The sequence below is a fragment of the Crocodylus siamensis genome, chromosome 1 (assembly GCF_052110815.1).
Source record: "Crocodylus siamensis isolate JL-2025a chromosome 1, ASM5211081v1, whole genome shotgun sequence".
Lineage (NCBI taxonomy): Eukaryota > Metazoa > Chordata > Crocodylia > Crocodylidae > Crocodylus > Crocodylus siamensis.
Window position 1 is genome coordinate 274382463 of NC_143395.1, and position 17771 is coordinate 274400233.

Here is a 17771-nt window from a genome sequence, read left to right on the forward strand (position 1 = left end):
TTGAATTATGGAGCCCAAAACTGGACGCAGTACTCCAGCTGTGGCCTCACCAAGGCCGAGTACAAGGGGAGAATGACGTCCCAGGATTTGCTTGAGAAGCATCTATGGATGCAAGCCAGCGTTTTGGTTGCTTTACTAGCCGCAGCATCGCATTGCAGGCTTATGTTCATCTTGTGGTCAATGATGACCCCCAAGTCTCTTTCTTCTGTATTTGAATTGTGGAGCCCAAAACTGGACCCAGTACTCCAGCTGCGGCCTCACCAAGGCCGAGTACAAGGGGAGAATGACGTCCCAGGATTTGTTGGAGAAGCATCTATGGCTCATGTTCATCTTGTGGTCAATCGTGACCCCCAAGTCCCTTTCATCCCTAGTGCTAGCCAGCATAGCACTGCCGAGCCTGTAAGGATGCTGCAGGTTTGTCCTCCCAAGGTGGAGAACCTTGCATTTTTCAGTGTTAAACACCATCAGGTTCTCATCTGCCCATTTGCTGAGCCTGTCCAGGTCAACCTGGATCGCCCTCCTATCTTCTGGTGTGGATGCTTTGCCCCAAAGTTTGGTGTCATCGGTGAACTTGGCCAGTCTGCTTCCGACTCAAGTGTCCACATCATTAATGAAGATATTGAATAATGTGGGTCCAAGGACAGAGACTTGGGAGACCCCACTGGTCACAGGTCCCCCTGATGATTGATTTTCATCAATTACTACCCTCTGGGTCCGACCACGGAGCCAGTTTCCTAGCCAGCGGATCGTGGTGGACCTAAGGCCACAATTGGCCAGTTTTGCCAAGAGGTGATCGTGGGATACCAGATCGAAGGCTTTTTTTTAAGTCAAGATATATGGCATCAATCTCTTCTCCTTTGTCCAGATCATAGGTCACCTGGTTGTAAAAGGAAATGAGATTGGTCAAGCAAGACCTATCTGCAAGAAACCTGTGCCGGCTATCCCTCGCCGCAGCTGTGGAGGCAAGGACTGGGTTCCTACGCAGCCCATGCAGGCAAGCAGGCTCCAGGAGTGGTGTGGGGGGAAATCAGGGTCACTGCTACTTTTTTCTTTCATGGACTCTGCCTCCCCAAGCTGCTGCCAGACTGCTTGCGTGGGCTGCCTGCACAGCCCCTGAGCCTCACGGAGCCCGGTGCTTCACTCTACGGCTATGGGCCTCTGAGGTGTTTTATTTTGCTGTGCCCCAAAGTCATTTAAGGCTCAGTATGCTGCTGAATGTGCTACAGTGGCTGGAATTAATGCATGATATGCCACCGATGCAAGCAAAGACCAACGCCATTAAAGTGGTGCAAAAGCATTTAACCCACTTTAAACTGTTGTGCACACATGCCCCTTGTTTCATCTACACATGCTCAAGAGCAGTACTCTCCTCAGAAGGTGTTCTAAAACATTACTTCTATGATAGAAAACTCCTTCTAATTTTCACTGTAAATTATATTCATGGCCAGTTTATACTGATTTATTCTTGTGCCCTCAGTCCTTTTAGTTGCTCATTTCTCTATGTAATGATTACTTTCCTGGAGGGACAGTGTATGTATGGGGAGCAATGATATATTTATTGCATAACATGATTTTGTTTTCTCGTAATGTAGATGAACATTCTGTTCCTTGAATTGAGGGCACTATAAAATGAAACAAATATTTCGTACTGAATCATTTACTGTGAGCTGATTTTTCCATTAGTTTTGTAATCTATCCAAGCCTCTTTTTTAAAGTCTCCCAAATTCCAGACACTTTGAAAACTACAGATTGGTTGATCCACTAGGTGGCATCATTACACCATTTTAGTTTTCTCATTTAGAATATCATTTTTGGGGAGGCTGTAGGAAACACAGCAGTTATAAAACCAGGAAAAATGAATAGATTTGTTAAAAATTTTGAGACAGCTCCATTGTAGAAGCAATATGTGGGTTGTATAATTACAGTTCTTGGCTTCTTAATGTGTTATGTGTGATGTGTTAGCAATCTATGCATTGCTTATTTATATCTTTGGCTATGTAGCATCTTGTATTGATCCATCCGTTACCTTCAGGTTTTTCTAGGTCTTTAAGCAAATCAGATGTAAAAAAAAAACAATTTTAACTTTGCAAAGAATTTGAAATGATTGGTGCTACATAAGCAGTTGCTTGATTCTGTTGCTAAGTTTTAAGGCAAAATGCTTACTCTTTTTCCCCTGAGAGGCAATTTCAATTATAGCAAACTTATTTTTCTGGCTTGGATTCAGGGTAAGTCCACATTGCCTCTATGCTGTGCTTGAGACTGCGGGTGTAAAGCACATACTGCCAACATGTTCCTGCTTGGCACGTCATTCCCTGGAAATGAGGCAGTGGAGCTGCCTTAGAATGGCCTCAAGCACATAACAAGAAGCAGGCCGGAGATTGTAACAGCCTGACAGTAGTACTGGGGTGCATTAAAATTGCGAATGAGGGTGTGGCTGTGCTGCTTAAGGCAATACCAGGTGCAGCTAAGGCAGTGACAAGTCCTTGGGATCATGTTCACAGATTACATTTGCACTCCTAATTCTTAGTAGACTTGACATATTTGCTGATTATTCTGAAGACAATGTTAGGAACCTTACCTGGACCCATAACCATAATATGTGAGTATCTTATGGTTTCTAACATATTTACCCTCATAACACTTCTCTGAGGTAGAGTGTGCTGCTATTCTTGTATTACAGGCTCGAAACTGAAGCACAGAGAGACTAAAGTGACTTGTAAAAGACCACCGAGAGGTTTGTGGTGGAGCAGGGAACTGAATCCAGGCCTCTAGTGTCCCCTAACTACTGAATCATCTTTCCTCACTCAGGAGGAAATATGTGTGAGCTTTGTTTTGAATCTGCCTGTAGGGTGTCTTTCCTGTGAATTACTAGAATTTCAAAATCATCTGAAGGTGTGTCAAACTCATATCTTTCACAAATGAGGATTTTACTTTTTTTACAACTTAAAAAGCAAGGATTAGCATTTAAAAAATTGTTGCTTTACCCAAAAAGTTTGCTAAACTATTCCCTTAAAAGCTGTCTAATTTTTTTTCTTTTTTCTTTTTCAGAACAGTTTAATTGGGATGACTACTTGAAAGAGACTGGATCAGTAGCTGCTCCTCCACAATGTTTCAGACAGGTACACTAAATTCTTTTATGTAAGTGCGGTTGTATGTTCTGTTTATATTTGGAGAGTGTGCGTAGTAGGGGACAAATAATTACCCTTCTCTTAAGGTTTCTGGTGACTTTCCATTATAATGCCCTGTTCTTATGTCTCATATAGATTTGGCAGATTGTAAACATTCAGGATAAGTCTTCCCATTTTTGGTCTCTGCCTCCAAATCAGCTTTCACAAAAATATTTAATTTGTTTTTGAAGGATGAGGCTATCTTAAAAAATAAGATGTTTACTAAAATTTAGAAAAGTTTTACTTGCTTTTTAATAGCCTCTTGGGTTTTGAACAAGCATTTAAAATTTTGCCAAGGAGAAGAAAATTGGCTTTTGCCATCCCTGTGAAAGTCGTTTGAGTTCTGAATCAGGCAGCCTGGTGCTGCCAGGCTGTGGGGAATGGGGGGGTGATCCCTGCTGCCCCCCAGTGTCCCATGCTGCATGGGGGGCTCTGCACGAGGCCCCCCTGCGGGTGCTTGGCCCAGGCCAGCTCTGGCCCTTAAAGGAAAAACCAAGAAAAACCCTGGGACTCACCGCTCCTGCAGTGGCCTCGGGGCTTCAGGGGGCTCATGCAGAGCCCCCACATGGCACAGGGCAGCAGGGACCCGCTGGCAGGAGTGGTCAGTCCTGGGGCTTTAATAGTTTTTTTTTCTTTTCTTTAAAGGGCTGGCGCTGGCCCAGGTGGGGCACCCGTAGGGGTGCTGGGAGATCAAGAGAGGGATCCCCATGCAGTGGGGGGACAGCAGGGATCACCCCCCCACCCAGCAGCACCCACTGAGCCAGGGCTCTTTTTTTCCAAAGAGCCGGGAGCTGGGGCAGGCAGGGCAGCCATTGCCGGGCTGGGAGAGTGGGCAGGGGGTGGGCCTGGCTGATTTAGAGATTTGGAGATTCTGTCTAACAGGACTAGAGGACCAGTGGGGCTAAAAAAACCCCCAACCTAATTTCAGTTTGGAGCTTGATAAGTTCATGAATAGGGTTGTGACATGGTTGCCTGTCTTTAAAAGGGGACTGTACTTTATAACCTAGGAGGTTTCCTTTTGCCCAATCCTGCATTCCTCCTTAATCATTTCTGCTCTCCTGATTCAACAGTTTCATAAAGGAACTTTTTCTCCCCTCATTTATGATGCACTAAATATTGAATGTACATTAAAGTTCTGTGATCAGCACAGGAAATGGGATTGTAATCTTGCAGATACCTGTTTTTAGATGCAGATGTCTTTTTTTTTTTTTTTTTTTTAAGAGGAAGGCACCAGACTGTCTATTTTGAATTACCAACTCTGTCAAAATCTTGTGTGATCTTGGATAAATCATTTAAACTCTATATTTATTTCCCATTTATAAAATGGAGGTAATATGTCCTGTCTTTTACACTTTGGCCATCCAGGATAACTCTCCCAGGTTTGTTTTCCTGAGAGAAAAACTGACTTGTACAGACGTTCAAATAGAGAAGCAAAGAGCCTGCAGTATGAATGCTGGGGTGCCAGGGGTCTCCAAATCATGCAGCCCAGAGAACTTTGCAGAGGTTTTCTTGTTTGTTTGTTTGGGTTTGTTTTTTTTAAAGTGAATGCAGGTAGGGATTTTCAGGGTTAGGGTCTGTGGTGTGCACAGAGTCGTTCAGCTTTCCCCCTTCCTTTGCTGTGTTCCAGCCCTGGCATTCAAGTGCTGCAGGGTGATTCAGGCAAGGAACAAGCCAGAAGTGCTGGGCTTCTCTAGCCTGAAGCACTCAAAGGATGTGTTCTGCTCCTGCCTGGCTGGGGCTGACACATACTCTCCCTTCCTCTATGGGAAGGGGAGGGGGAGGAGAAGCAGCAAAGCACAGTGCCCACCTATACAGACGTTCTGTCTCCTGAGAGAGATTCTTTGGGGATCCACTTCACTTGGGTTGTTCCCAAATTATGTCTCTCCCTGAGTGGTTGCTTTTACTATAGGAGAAAAATTACAAACTTCTGTATACTCATGGTTTTTCCTGAAAGCACAGAACTCTCCCTGGTTAAACTGAACAACTGTCTAAGCCCTTTGTTTAATGTTATTGTTTGGATATAATTGGACTGTGGGGACACATCCAGACAACCATGGATGCCTGTGACACCACACATACAGGTGTTTCCCGTGCTGCTACCTTGCAGCATGGAGGGTGTTTTTTGACCCTGGGATCTCCAAAATAAATAAATTTAAAAAAATAAAAAGCTGGGTGACACACATAGCAGCAGCACATGCTGTCCAAAACCAGAGCCTGGCTGGCTGGAGCCATACTTTGCCTGCCAGCCAGGCTCCCTGCTGCAGAAAGCTACAGCTACAGCTCCCTGGGGCCTCCAGCACCCCAGGTAAGGCTACTGGAGCCAGCATAGTTGCTGGCCCCAGCCTCCCCTGCCCCATCCAGGGTAAGCTGCCACATACCAGAGTGCATGTGGCATGGATGTTCCCCAGGGACAACTAGCAGTCGCGCAAGATGTGCCACTGCTACTTGTTCCTGGGGAAACAAACATCTGCTCTCAAGATGCAGCCTAGTTGTAAACTGAGGTTCTATGCTGGAGAGAGAAGCAGTGGAAAAAACCCTGGTCATACTCAGTTCACTCTCCCTTTCATCATCCACTCTCTGCCACTGTGGGACACAGAATACTTGGCAAGATGAACCTACAGTTTGACCCAGTAAATGGTAGTCCTTATGTTCTTACAAGATCTTTTTAAGGGTGCCACAGTGTCACTGCCACCACAGCCAAATTAACTGTCCTGTGAGAGTCTGTGCTGGGAAAGCAGCTGTGATAGGAGTGGGTGCAGATGAACCTAATCATTAGGTTGGAGCAGGCAGGAGCACCTACTCCTGCCTCAGCCACTATCTGGTCAGCCCTTCACATATTTCCTGAAAACAGAAGTATGTGGCAGTGCTATGGCTTGCTTGAAAGGAGAGGGTGCTCCTGTTTGCACTAGATTTAGTAGATTAACCTACCACATGTGCTTTCTGGGGTGGTAAATAGGGTGCTGCTCTATTTAGAGACATTATGAAAGGACTCCATGAACCTAAAAAGGTGGAGAATCACTGGTTTAAATCGTAACACCTTTGACCCAAGGAATGTCTCCTAAAATGAGCTTATACATTGCTTAGAACAATAGGGTCCAGATCTTGGTCAGATTCTATAACACAGTGGTCACCAACCAGTCTATCTCGGTCAACTGGTCAGTCGTGGAGCCTGTGACAGTTGATCTCAGTTTGTCAGGGGCTCCACAATTGGGAGCAGCAGGACGCACGTGGCTGGGCTGAGCCATGTCCCCTGCCGTTCAGGTCAGGCTGGGTGATTGGGGTCAGAGCCTGGGAGGTGGGGTGGGGGCCAGCAGGGGTCGGGGAGGTGGGGCGGGGGCAGGGCGGGCTGGAGACGGTAGATCCTGGGATGCCCTTTAGTTTACAAAAGGTGATCTTCACCATAAAAAGGTTGGAGACCACTGCTCTAACATAACTGTAATAAAACAATGTTTTTAGTTTAGTAAATGAAACTTACCTTGTTAAAGAGAGTCTCACGCTATGTACCCTAGTACATCCAATTATATGTCACCTTAGATAATGTTCATTGCTCTTTTATTTTCCTCTTGTGTTCTTGTTTTCTCCAGATGATACATTATCTCCTCCTCATTGATACTTATTTTTCTATCAAGAAGGAATTAATCCTGTTAATACAAAAACAAATACCCAGTTTTGCTAGGAGGCACTCCAAGTCATCCTATTCCTAATTTGATGTTTATTTTTTCCTTGGTTTAAATTCCCAAATTGATGAGATTTCCCATTATTCAAAATGCTGTTTCTGCTTTTATTTAAACCCAGTAAACTCAAGAATACTCTTCTGTTTAAGTTAAACAGTACTGCAACACAACTAAAAAAAGTCTTTTCTCCCCTCCTGCAGTCTAGGATCCCACCAACCAATGATTTTAAAGTTGGTATGAAACTGGAAGCCCATGATCCTCGAAATGTTACCTCAGTGTGTATAGCTACAATAATTGGAATTACTGGTGCCAGACTAAGGCTGCGGCTTGATGGAAGTGACAACAAAAATGACTTTTGGAGGCTAGTGGATTCCTCTGACATACAGCCAATTGGGACCTGTGAAAAGAAAGGTGGTATGCTTCAGCCTCCACTTGGTAAGAACACTGTTTCAGAAGTAATAATACGGTGTTATTGTTTCTTCTACAAGTTGCTGCTTTCCTATGATCAGTTTTATCACATCATCTTGGTTATTCCTTAAATAACATCCAAGCATCATTTTACTAGCCCAAAGGCTAAGTCTGAGTAAACAAGCAGGACTCAAATATAATATGAACATGAGTTCTTTCAGCCAAAACTCTTATTTTTCTCTTCCCAGTATACTTTTCTCAGTATACTGAGTTATTATCTTCAGTAATAACTGGAATGGGCTTTTTGTGGCCAGTTGAAAAGGATTGCACCTAAATAATTTTCTCAGTATGTTGTCATAGGGGCTGCTTGCTCTTAAATTTACTTTTCATACAAGTAAGATGCACAAGTGCACTGCTGCCTTTTGATAAAAACAGGCATTGTCTGAAGTCACATTTGTGCCACCGTAACAATTTTTATGGTGGGACAAATGGTGAGCAGGCAGACGTTCGGCGTCTTTGTCACACTACATCAGTGGGATGATAAAAGATACTAATAAATTGTCCCAGTTTTTATTGCAGTACCTGTCTATTTTCTTTGTGGCGGTAGAGTTTGGACAGCCGAAAGCTGCTTGCACTCTCTTGCCACCACAGCCAGGTGCTCTTGGGGCTTGAAGGGCCAGTCCTGTGCACCACAGGTAGGATCAGTTCCCTCAAACAGCTACAGCACCTGCTTAACTTGCCATACTTACAGAGATGCCTGGGGCACATTTCTGTGAATTGGAAAACTCAGGGTTCCCAGATTTGCAGGCCTGTATCTCCAGGATCACATCCCTGCAAATGGGGAAAGTCTATGTAGGTCCTGGCATGGGGCCCTGGGATTTCTTTGGCTCCTGTGCTGCACTGTGTCTCCTTGTTGGGGCCTGTGCTGACCTGTGCATCAAGTGGAGGCACGGGTCAGTGCGAGTCCTGGCATGGGATCTGGGAAATCCCTGGCACCCCATTCCTCCTTGCCAGGACCTGCCCATGCTTCACATAGAGGCATGGGTCCCCATGTGGAAGTATAGGGTACCAGGAGTTTCCCAGCTCCTGTGCCTCTGCACTATCTTGACCCATGCTGGGGTCCTGTGCTGATCCATGCCTCCGTGTGAGTCAGGGGTCAGTGTGGAGCCCAAGGGACACAGATAACTGTTGGGCAAGAGGAACACATCACCCAGAGGCTAATGCGAGACAATGAGCAATGTATGTATTGCCTAATAAAGTGTATCAGCTGTAGTGGAATATATCTCGTCACAGCTGGTCCATTTTGGTTTGGCAGCATCTTTCTCCCCTTTGTTGTGGGTAGACTATACACGAGTGACCATCTGTCGCAGTTTTATCAGGAAAGTCCCAGCTTTCAGAGGCTGGTCCCAGCCGTCTGTTGAGAATTATAATGCGTGTCCTCGAATGCAAGGACACAGTCTGGCTGGATCTTGGAGCAACATGGAATGCCTTGCAGGCTGGCACTGTTACCTGCCTGGCATGCAGCCCTGTCCCTGCTGACTTGTGAGAGCACAGTGTGGGGAGGGTGAGAGGTCATTGTCCTGGATTTCCATGTGGTCAGCCTACGTTCTGACCTTCCTCCCTGTGAGTTTAAGTTTGTATAAAGAAAAGCAAAATAATGGTTCTCCTGCCAGGGATAACTATTAATGCTCACAGAACCTGAGTTGGCTAGCTTAAAGTTAGTTTGGGGTATGTCTGTACTATGCAACAGTCAGTATTGTGTCTTTTATTTTAATGGAATTGTCATATGACATATTCACTTGGGGCACAATTAAATAATTGAAAAATGTTTTTCTTTTAACTAAAAATACCTGAAAATGACTATTTTATATATAACACTTGCTGATTTTAACCAGTATTAATTACAAGTTATTTTAAAAAAAACCAACTTAACCTTGATTCTGAAAGCAAAGGTCTATTTGTTTGTTTGTATGTTTTTTTAATGGATTGCACACTGTGACCAGTCATTCTATGTATAGCGCTGAACAATTATTATGATGACGATGAAGCATGCACCAAAACAGAATTTAGGTTGTGTTCTGCATTGGTTTAGCAGTGCTAACAGAAACCATGTATTTTTTGTCCTAGTTGTGACTTTGAAATACAAACAAGGAGAACATCAGATAAGTGAGGAAGAGTCACCCTTTTTTTAAACCATAACCACACATCAAAGTAAACATTTTCTGTGCTGTGGCATTTCCTATACTTATAATATATGGTATGATGGTTTGTAAGATCGCTGGTTGAATATAGAGACTACTAGAATTTGCGCCAAAAGTGCATTGCATGGTGGCTCCTTTAATCTTGTAGTTTCCCCCACATCCTCCCTCCCCCTACTGTTCGGCAGAGGGGCCCTGTCAACCTCGTTGCTCGCCCCGGATCAGTGGGGAGGTGAAAACTGTGGTTTTAAATATGCCTCAGTTTTTGCCTCCCACTACTGATTGGCAGAGGGGCCTCAGTGCCCCTGCCCCATCTGCTGACGGGACAGGAGGCAAAAATGGTGGCATATTTAAAACTGGTTTTTGCCTCCTAGCCATTAGGAGTGAGCAAAGAGCAGTGGGGCTCATGGGGGGCCCCCCTCCACCAATCAGCAGTGGGGGGAGGGGGGGTGTTGGAAACTTCAAGATAAAGGGAGCCACTGCACAGCAAACTTCCAGTGCAAATTCCTGTGGTCCCTAAATATAATTGTATAAAATATTTTATTTTATTTTCCAAACCCACAAGCAAATTCAAACAACTGTCATTTTATAAAGAGATGGAAACTGGGGTTTTTTGGTACCTTTTCCTCCACCAATTTGAATGCAAAATTTTTGCTTGAAAAGTACTCCAACTAACACTTGTATCCATAACCAGTGACTACTTTTCTATGTCACAGGTTTGAGATCCTTTCTTTCTCTAAGACTAGAAATGTATCTCTGTAATGTTGAGTTTGGAAGATGGGTCCAAGCACTTAGGATATATCGTATCTTAAGTGATGCAGTACTGGGCAGAGTTAACTGCATAAGAGGACTGGAGGATTGCCAGTCTTTAAAAAGGACTCCAAGGGGGATGTAGGGAACTACAGGCCAGTAAGTCTAACTTCTCTTGGCAAACTGGTAGAAACAGTAATTTAAAAAATGATTGCTAAGCAGATGGATGAACAAGACTTCCTGGGCTTTTCTATTACAGTTCTTCAAGAGTATCAACAAGAATATGGATCAGGGCAGTCCAAATGATGTAGCTTATCTGGACTGCCAAAAGCCTTTGACAAGGTTCCGTGTAGCAACCCTTAATGAAATTAGGTTGCCATGGAATTAGAGCAAATGTGGATAAGAAGTTAGTTTAAAGCTAGAAAATGGAGGAAATTAAAATGGGCGTTTTCAGAACAGAAAGAAGTAAACTGTAGGGGTCTGTAGGGAAGAAGTAAACCAAGGGATCTCTATTGGTACTGGCTTTAATAATTAATATAGTCATACATGACCTGGAAAGGGGAGGGGGGAAATAACGAGGTAGCCAAGTTCACTGACAACACAAAATTATTCAGATAAAGACCTAGCCTTGGTCAATAAAATGGTAGCTGAAGTTCACTGTTGATAAGTGCAAAGGGATGCCTATGGAGGAGATGAAGGAAATAACCCAAATCTACATAAATTATGATGTGTTCCACGTTAACTGTTGCCACATAAGAAAGATATCTCAGAGTCATTGTGGATAGTCGGTGGTGGTCAAAATGTAAATAAAATGTATATAATTATCAAGAAAGGGGTTGGTAAACAAAACAAAGTATCAGCTGAGTGGGTAGAAAGTAGCTGGGAGCTGCAGCTGGATCCAGAATCCCATGCACTGGAGCAGGAGCCACCCAGCTGAAGCTTCCTGCCCAGAGTAACACAGCAGGAGCAGGGGAGGACCTGCCGCTGGAGACAAGGGGAGCAGAGCGGCACCCAGACAGGTGCAGGCCCCCCCAAAATCTGTTCATATTGGCCAAGGCCAGACCAGTGGCCATGGGGTAGAGCATGGTGTGGGCTGCCTTGGGTGGCAGCAGCTGGGGCTTGGCCCCGTGTAGAGCACTGCAGGGGAAGCCATGGACGGTACTGCCCAGGTGAGCTGTACTGCGCCCATCCCCTCCCCTCAACCCCAGCTGGCTCCCAAAACCTAGTACCCAGGCAGCCCCCCATATGCATATGCTCCCCCATGCCCCCACCCCGCCACTCCCCAACAGAGCACGGGCTGCCACATAACCTCAGCCTGTGATCCCAGCCTTGCATGCCCTCTTGGGTCCTGAACACCACTCCCCACCCACCCGCAGCCCCATGCCACATAGGGAGTTTTGATGAGTTGTGGTGGCAGGGGTAGAGGGCAAATAATTGCCCACTCCTGACACTGAAGATCTGGAAAAAATATAGAGAAGGGCAACATGTATGATTGGAGGTATGGAAGGACTTCCATATGAGAGGCTAGATGGTCTGTGACTTTTAGTTTAGAAATGAGATGCTTGAAAACAGGGGACAGTACATGATAGAGGCCTACAAAATATTAAATGATACAGAGAAAGTAAGTAGGGATTTACTAGGGTCATCTACATGAGACACTTAAGTGCACAGTAGTGTAGCTTACTGTGCAGTAAGCACACGTTTACTGGTGTGCATGCTTACTGCGCAGTAAAAAACCCTAGTAACAAGTAAATTTGGAAATGCAGGTATCAGATTTACTCGTGATTAGTTACCGTGCAGGAAAGCACGTATACGTGTGACGTGGGAGCAAGGTTGCTCCCAGGGCAGCCCTGTCATCAGGGGATCAGCCTGACGCTAGCCCCAGGGCTCTGGGCTGAGAGCCTCTGCTGTGCAAGGGCTGGGCTGCCTTTATGGCAACTGCTGCCTTAGGCCTTTAAAAGTCTGCTGACATTTTGAGCCATGGGGCACACCAGTAGGCAGCCTGAGGCCACTCCAGGCCCCTGTGTCTTCTTGGGCAGGCCACAGACCAGTTGCCCCAGCCTGCCTGCACTACAGCATCACTGTGTCTGGCACTGTAGTGTCATGCAGCTGCCAGGCCTACCCTGTCCAGGGCAGCAAGGCCACTGCAGACACCAGCCGGGCCTGCTAGCTCCCAGGCCCAGCTGCAGGCAGCTTCTGGCTGTTGGGGCCAGCTCCGCCTGCTCACATCCCATCCTCAGCAGCCTGTCCTGAGCTTGCAGGTGCTGTGTGGCATTGCTTCTGCCATACAGCTGCCAGTCCCACACCAGGCCTTTGCTCTGGGTGGTGCAGGCAACTGCCCAGGTCCAGCAGCACGGGGACAGCTGTGTGGAGGCCCAGAGATTTGGCATGGAACCCATGATGGCGACATCCTTACCAACTCTGATGCACACACTCGTGCCTGCCACCTGGGGCTCCAACTAGCCACAGGAGGAAACTGGTGACTTCATGGCGTTGTCAGGAGAGGTAGAGGTACAGTGCCAGGTCGAGTGGGGTATGCGCTTCAGTGCCTATGTCTACAAGGAGCTGTCGGGCCGGATGTGGGAGTGCAGGTCCAACCAGTCAGTGCGGCAGGGCTGCATAAAGGTCAAGGCCTTGCGGGAACAGTGAGTCACCATCACTGACTACAGTCATCAGTTGGGGAATGCCCTTAAGTGCATGCCCTTTATGCAGCAACTGACAAACATCCTCTGCCCTGGGACACAGGCCAGAGCCATGCTGGCTCAATGGTGAACAGATTTAGGGAGATGCACTTAATTTGACCTGGGTTAAGTTATCAGCCTACACAACATCTTGCAGCAGTGAGTTCCACAAATTTAATTACACTTTGTGTACAAAAGGCTTTCCCCTTTTGTTAGTTTTAAACATTTATCTAATGGTTTCATTTTATGACACCTAGTTCTAATATTCAGAGGCATAGTGGGCGTGTCTACACGTGCATTTGCTGCGGCACTGATTTACTCATGAGTAAATTACGTGCCGGGCAAGTGTCTACATGTGCTGCCAATCTGCTTGCATTTCCCAGGGCCCTGCAATGGGCCTGTGGCACCTGTGGTGGCTGGCATCTGTGGTGACGCGTCACTGGGGGACAGCTCCTTGTGTGTCCAATAGCCTGTGCCGCCAGCCTCGCTGGCTGCACTCTCCACTAGCAACTTGGGGAGTCTGGGCCAGGCACCCGCTGAGCCAGTTCTGCAGCCGCAGTTCTGTCACAAGTGGTGGCCAGCCATGAAACTGCCGGTCATTGGCAGCGCCAGCTCCTTCCTGGGGAAAGCCCCTGACTGGGCACCCACCTGCTGCACCCCGTTGTCCAAGGACACCACCAAGAGCTGCACGCCATTGCTGACAGCCACGACCATGCAGAGCTGCCAGCCATGTCATGGTAAGGCCCACGCTGGGGTGAGCGCCCTTCTGGCCCCTGCCCCAACCCTTCTCCCCCCAACCTGGTCTGCCTGCACTCCTCTGGTCCCAGGTTCCCCACCTTAGCACACAGGGACGCGGGAGACACTGCAGGACTGAGCAGCCCATGTCCCTGGATCTAGGCAGGCACAGGCCTCACATGCTGAGAAATGCATCAGTGCTGGCAGGAATGTCCTCCTCGGCTGCAGGGTGCAGGGATGTTTAGTGTAGCCACAGGTAGTCCTCCAGTCAGCGGTGGAGGTTGCAGGGCAGCCCAGGCTTGCCCCCAACACGTTGAAACTCAGGTCCCATGCCAGGTGTGCATGTTTGCCCAGGGCACCAGTGCCATTGGCAGCAGGGTGTAGTGGCTCAGGCACCACTTGGTCCATGCAAACAGCTCCTTGCACACTACCTGCAACTCGCATAACAGGTGCATGCTCGGGGCACAGTGGCAGTGCAGGGGGAGCACTAGCCCTAGGACGTGTCCCTGGAGAGGCCCCCTGCAGGGAGGGCAGGGGTGCGGGCAGCTCCTTATCCTAGTTGTCTGGAAGCACCCTGAGCCTGGGTGCCATGGGCTTGGTGGAAGCATAGGAGACAAGCTGGCCTGTAAGGGGTGGGGGCAGCGAGGTCTGGAGTTGTGGTAGCAGATGCTGCCAGGAGCCTGACTTGTCCCCCCCTGAGAATGGGGCGGAGGAGGCGGGCTGTCTGTGGCCAGCACCCCCTGGTCTTCGAGCCCCAGGGGAGCAAGCAGGGATGGGGGTGTTTGGCTATTTGCTGTCTGGGCCCTGGCCTACCCACCCAACTTACCATGGTCCCTAGGCACCTGTGCATACCTGTCCCCTGATCTCATGCCAGGCAGTGCACAGGGGTCTTAATTCTGAAATATTGCAAACACTCAATAGATTCTTTCTTATGGTTCTACAGGAACTGCAGCTGTGTGTGGCAGGGGCAAGGCTATACTTGGCAACTGAGATGTGGCCTCAGGGTTACTGCTGCCCATGCTGGGACCCTGAGGATCCGCTGACTCTGCCAGAGGAGAACCCTGGACAGGATCCTCCTCCTGGACCGCCTGGTCATGGCGTCAGACTGGCTGGCAGAATCTTGGTCCTGGCAGGTGAAAGACGTGACTTGCCAGGACAGGTGGTGGGTGGAGGATGTTGCCTGCAAGGAGGCATGGAACCAGAGCAAGGAGGCACGGGACTGGGAGGACAGGGAGTTGCAGCTTCTGGCTCGAGCGTGAACCGGTGGCGGCGCTGCAGGAGCAAGATGCCATCCTGGTCTGGGCAGTGCAGGCCATGAGCAATGGCTGTCAAGTGCTGGATACCATTCTCACCCCCGCCTTCATGCTGCCTGGCCTCCGACCCTAGTCCCCCTTCCTCCATGGCAGCCACCCAGCATCAGGCCCCTACGTGGGTTTGGGAAGATGTCCTGTACCGCCTCCAACAGCCAGGAGCTCCTGGCCCAGCCCCTACCCTGGGTTCAGTGTCACCCAGGCCCATCACTAGCTCTAGCTCCAAGTAGGTGCGGAGCCAGAGCTGCCTGTAGCAGAGCCAGGACCGCATTCCAGCCCTGCTGCCATGGACACCTGCTAGAGGAGGAGCCACCTGCACTGTAGGAGCACTGGCTGCCGTTTTCCCATGGTGAGCCCCCCACCCACATTTACTGCAGGGGAACGGCCAGAGGCCAGGGGTCACCTGTGCCCCCATGCTCTGCCCCTTAGGTGCCCCAACCCTACAGTCTCCCACCCCAGGATGGCCCACAAAGGATATTGTACATAGTTTTCATGGGAAAGGAGGTTTTTATTGCTGGTGAGTGGGGTGGGTGGTGTAGGGGCTCTGTTTGTTGGGGAGGGATTGGGAGTGGGGTGGCTCTGGTTTACGTGTAGGAAATAAAAATTTCTTCTTGTGAGATGTGTCTGTCTACATTGAATGTGCAGCTGGGGGTGGGCAGGGGGATGGGTGGGGGTCTGTTGGTGGCAGTGCAGGCAGGCTAGAGTTGCAGCTTGACAGGTGGTCACTGTGGGGGGGGAGCCAGGAGGGCCCAGACAACTGTAGGCCAGGCAGCGATCAACATGATAGGCCAGCATGGCATCCAGCAGGAGACCAGAGCACTAGTTGTTCCTGCCAGGAGTAGGGGCTGCAGCAGCCATAGTGTGGGGAGGCACAGATGGCGAGAAGAACACTGCTGCATGCTGTTTCTGCACTGGGTATGCTGTTCCTGGCCAGGGAAGTGGCTGGCCAGACAGCAGCAAGTGGTGCTGCCTTTTGAAAAGGGCTGCTGGCAGCTGCAGCTGCAGCTCTTCCCAGTGATGGCAGTGGCCTGTTGCAGGGCCCTGGGAAGTGGGAGCAAATTGGCAGCGTGTGTAGATGCTTACCCAACAGGTACTTTACTCATGGGTAAACCAGTGCTGCAGCAAATGCACATGTAGATGCGCCCACTATGCCTCCGAATATTAGAACTAGGGGTCATAAAATGAAACCATTAGGTAAATGTTTAAAACTAACAAAAGGGGAAAGTCTTTTCTACACAAAGTATAATTAAACTTGTGGAATTCATTGCTGCAAGATGTTGTGTAGGCTGATAACTTAACTCAGGTCAAAAGGAGATTTTATAAATTCTTTAGAGGAAAGGCCCATCAGAGGGTACTGAACATGATAGCAAAGGGGTGCAACCTCAAAATCTGACCCAGTAAATGGCATTTTTTAATGTTCTTATGTTAACTAAGCTTAGCTATTGTCGGTTTTATTTTTCTGACTCGCTTCTGATTGTCATTTGTACTCTTCGATCATAACTTTTAATTTAAGCGATTGTTTTAGTGGTAATCAGCATTCATCCATTGTTAGGAAAATGTTGTGTTGTTACCTTGTGCAGCATTTGTTTTTTAGCATTTTTTTCTGAATAATTTTTTTTTAAAAATGGCTAGGAACTGCACCACTATCTCCACAGTTCAAGGTAAATTCAACTGTGGCTCACAAAGCTTTGTACTTTCCAGTATTCTCAAATAAATATTTGGTAAAAGCTAGTGCAGGCTTTTTTTCCCCCCCTAACAGCTACAAGCTGAATATTGTGAGAGAGCTTTTTGTTCTGCTACTGTATAGCAGGCAAAATTGAATTGTGTAGTCCCTGAGATCCTTGAAGTAAGTGAATCCAAGACAGACAGAGACTCAATAATTTCTGCCTGTTGCATTCCACTTCAGCCGCTATGGGGAGCTCACACTTTATCTACTAGTGAAATGCTCTGTGGCTGCTTAGGGACCTGGAAGAAAAAACCCAAAACAGCACGTTGAGCACTCCCTCACCAAGAAAAGCATATGCCCAGAAGAGGCATCACGTTAGTTTGACCCAGCTCTTCCAACATCTGTATAGATCAGTTGCTTCAGCAGGACTTTTTGGTCTGAGTCAATCAGTTTTAGATAAAAATACCAGAAAGCCCTGCTGAAGCAGCCAATTTATACAGATGCTGGGAAGCCAGGTCAAACTGATGCACTTCTTCTGGTAAAGCACTGTGGGTTTTCTTGGTTTTTTTCATGTCTGTTAGCTCCCCATGAGTTGATCACTGATATCTGAGTATTTGCCTAAAAGTATGCCAACTGCTGAGGCAATTGGTTGCAGTCACTGGAAAAGGAAAGATAATATAAGAGAATGTTACTGTAGTAATATAGGACTGATGAAGGACACATGTATGTATGTTGAACTTTGTAGGACATTACACTGCAGGACATCTGCTGATTGTGACTGCTATGTGAGAAATATAGAAGCAGACAAAAAAAATTGTAGCCTGTCTGTATTGGGAAATTAAAGAAAAAATATGTCTGAAAAAGAAATCCTAAGCCTCTCTCTGCAAGCATAGAAACAGGAAACCCAGTTTATTCATAAAGATTACAAAAGAAATGTATTTGGGTAAGGAGGGAACTGTACAGACAAAGGGACTTATGGTATAAATACTGTATATTGGGAAGACTTTGATAAATTAAGTACAGCCATATTGGAAGTACTGTATTTACTTGAATACAAGATGAGGTTTTCCCCCCCTAATTGGCATGGGAGAAATCCCCTTATCTTATAATCGCATATAAGGAAACCTCATTAAATACATAGTTTTGTCATTAGACTGGTGCCAAAAGCAAGGGAACCCAGCT

The 17771-nt window shown here is 47.3% G+C and overlaps 1 protein-coding gene across 8 annotated transcripts in view; it reads left to right on the top strand.

The window, feature by feature from the left end:
• The window catches only part of SCML2 (Scm polycomb group protein like 2), a 106403-nt gene that overhangs the window by 29009 nt on the left and 59623 nt on the right, over positions 1-17771 (top strand). For all 8 annotated transcript variants that reach the window (XM_090062844.1, XM_090062869.1, XM_090062877.1 and 5 more), the window contains 2 exons: positions 3049-3119; positions 7042-7276. In XM_090062844.1, coding sequence (XP_089918970.1) covers positions 3049-3119; positions 7042-7276 — 306 coding nt within the window. The remainder of the gene's footprint in view (positions 1-3048; positions 3120-7041; positions 7277-17771) is intronic.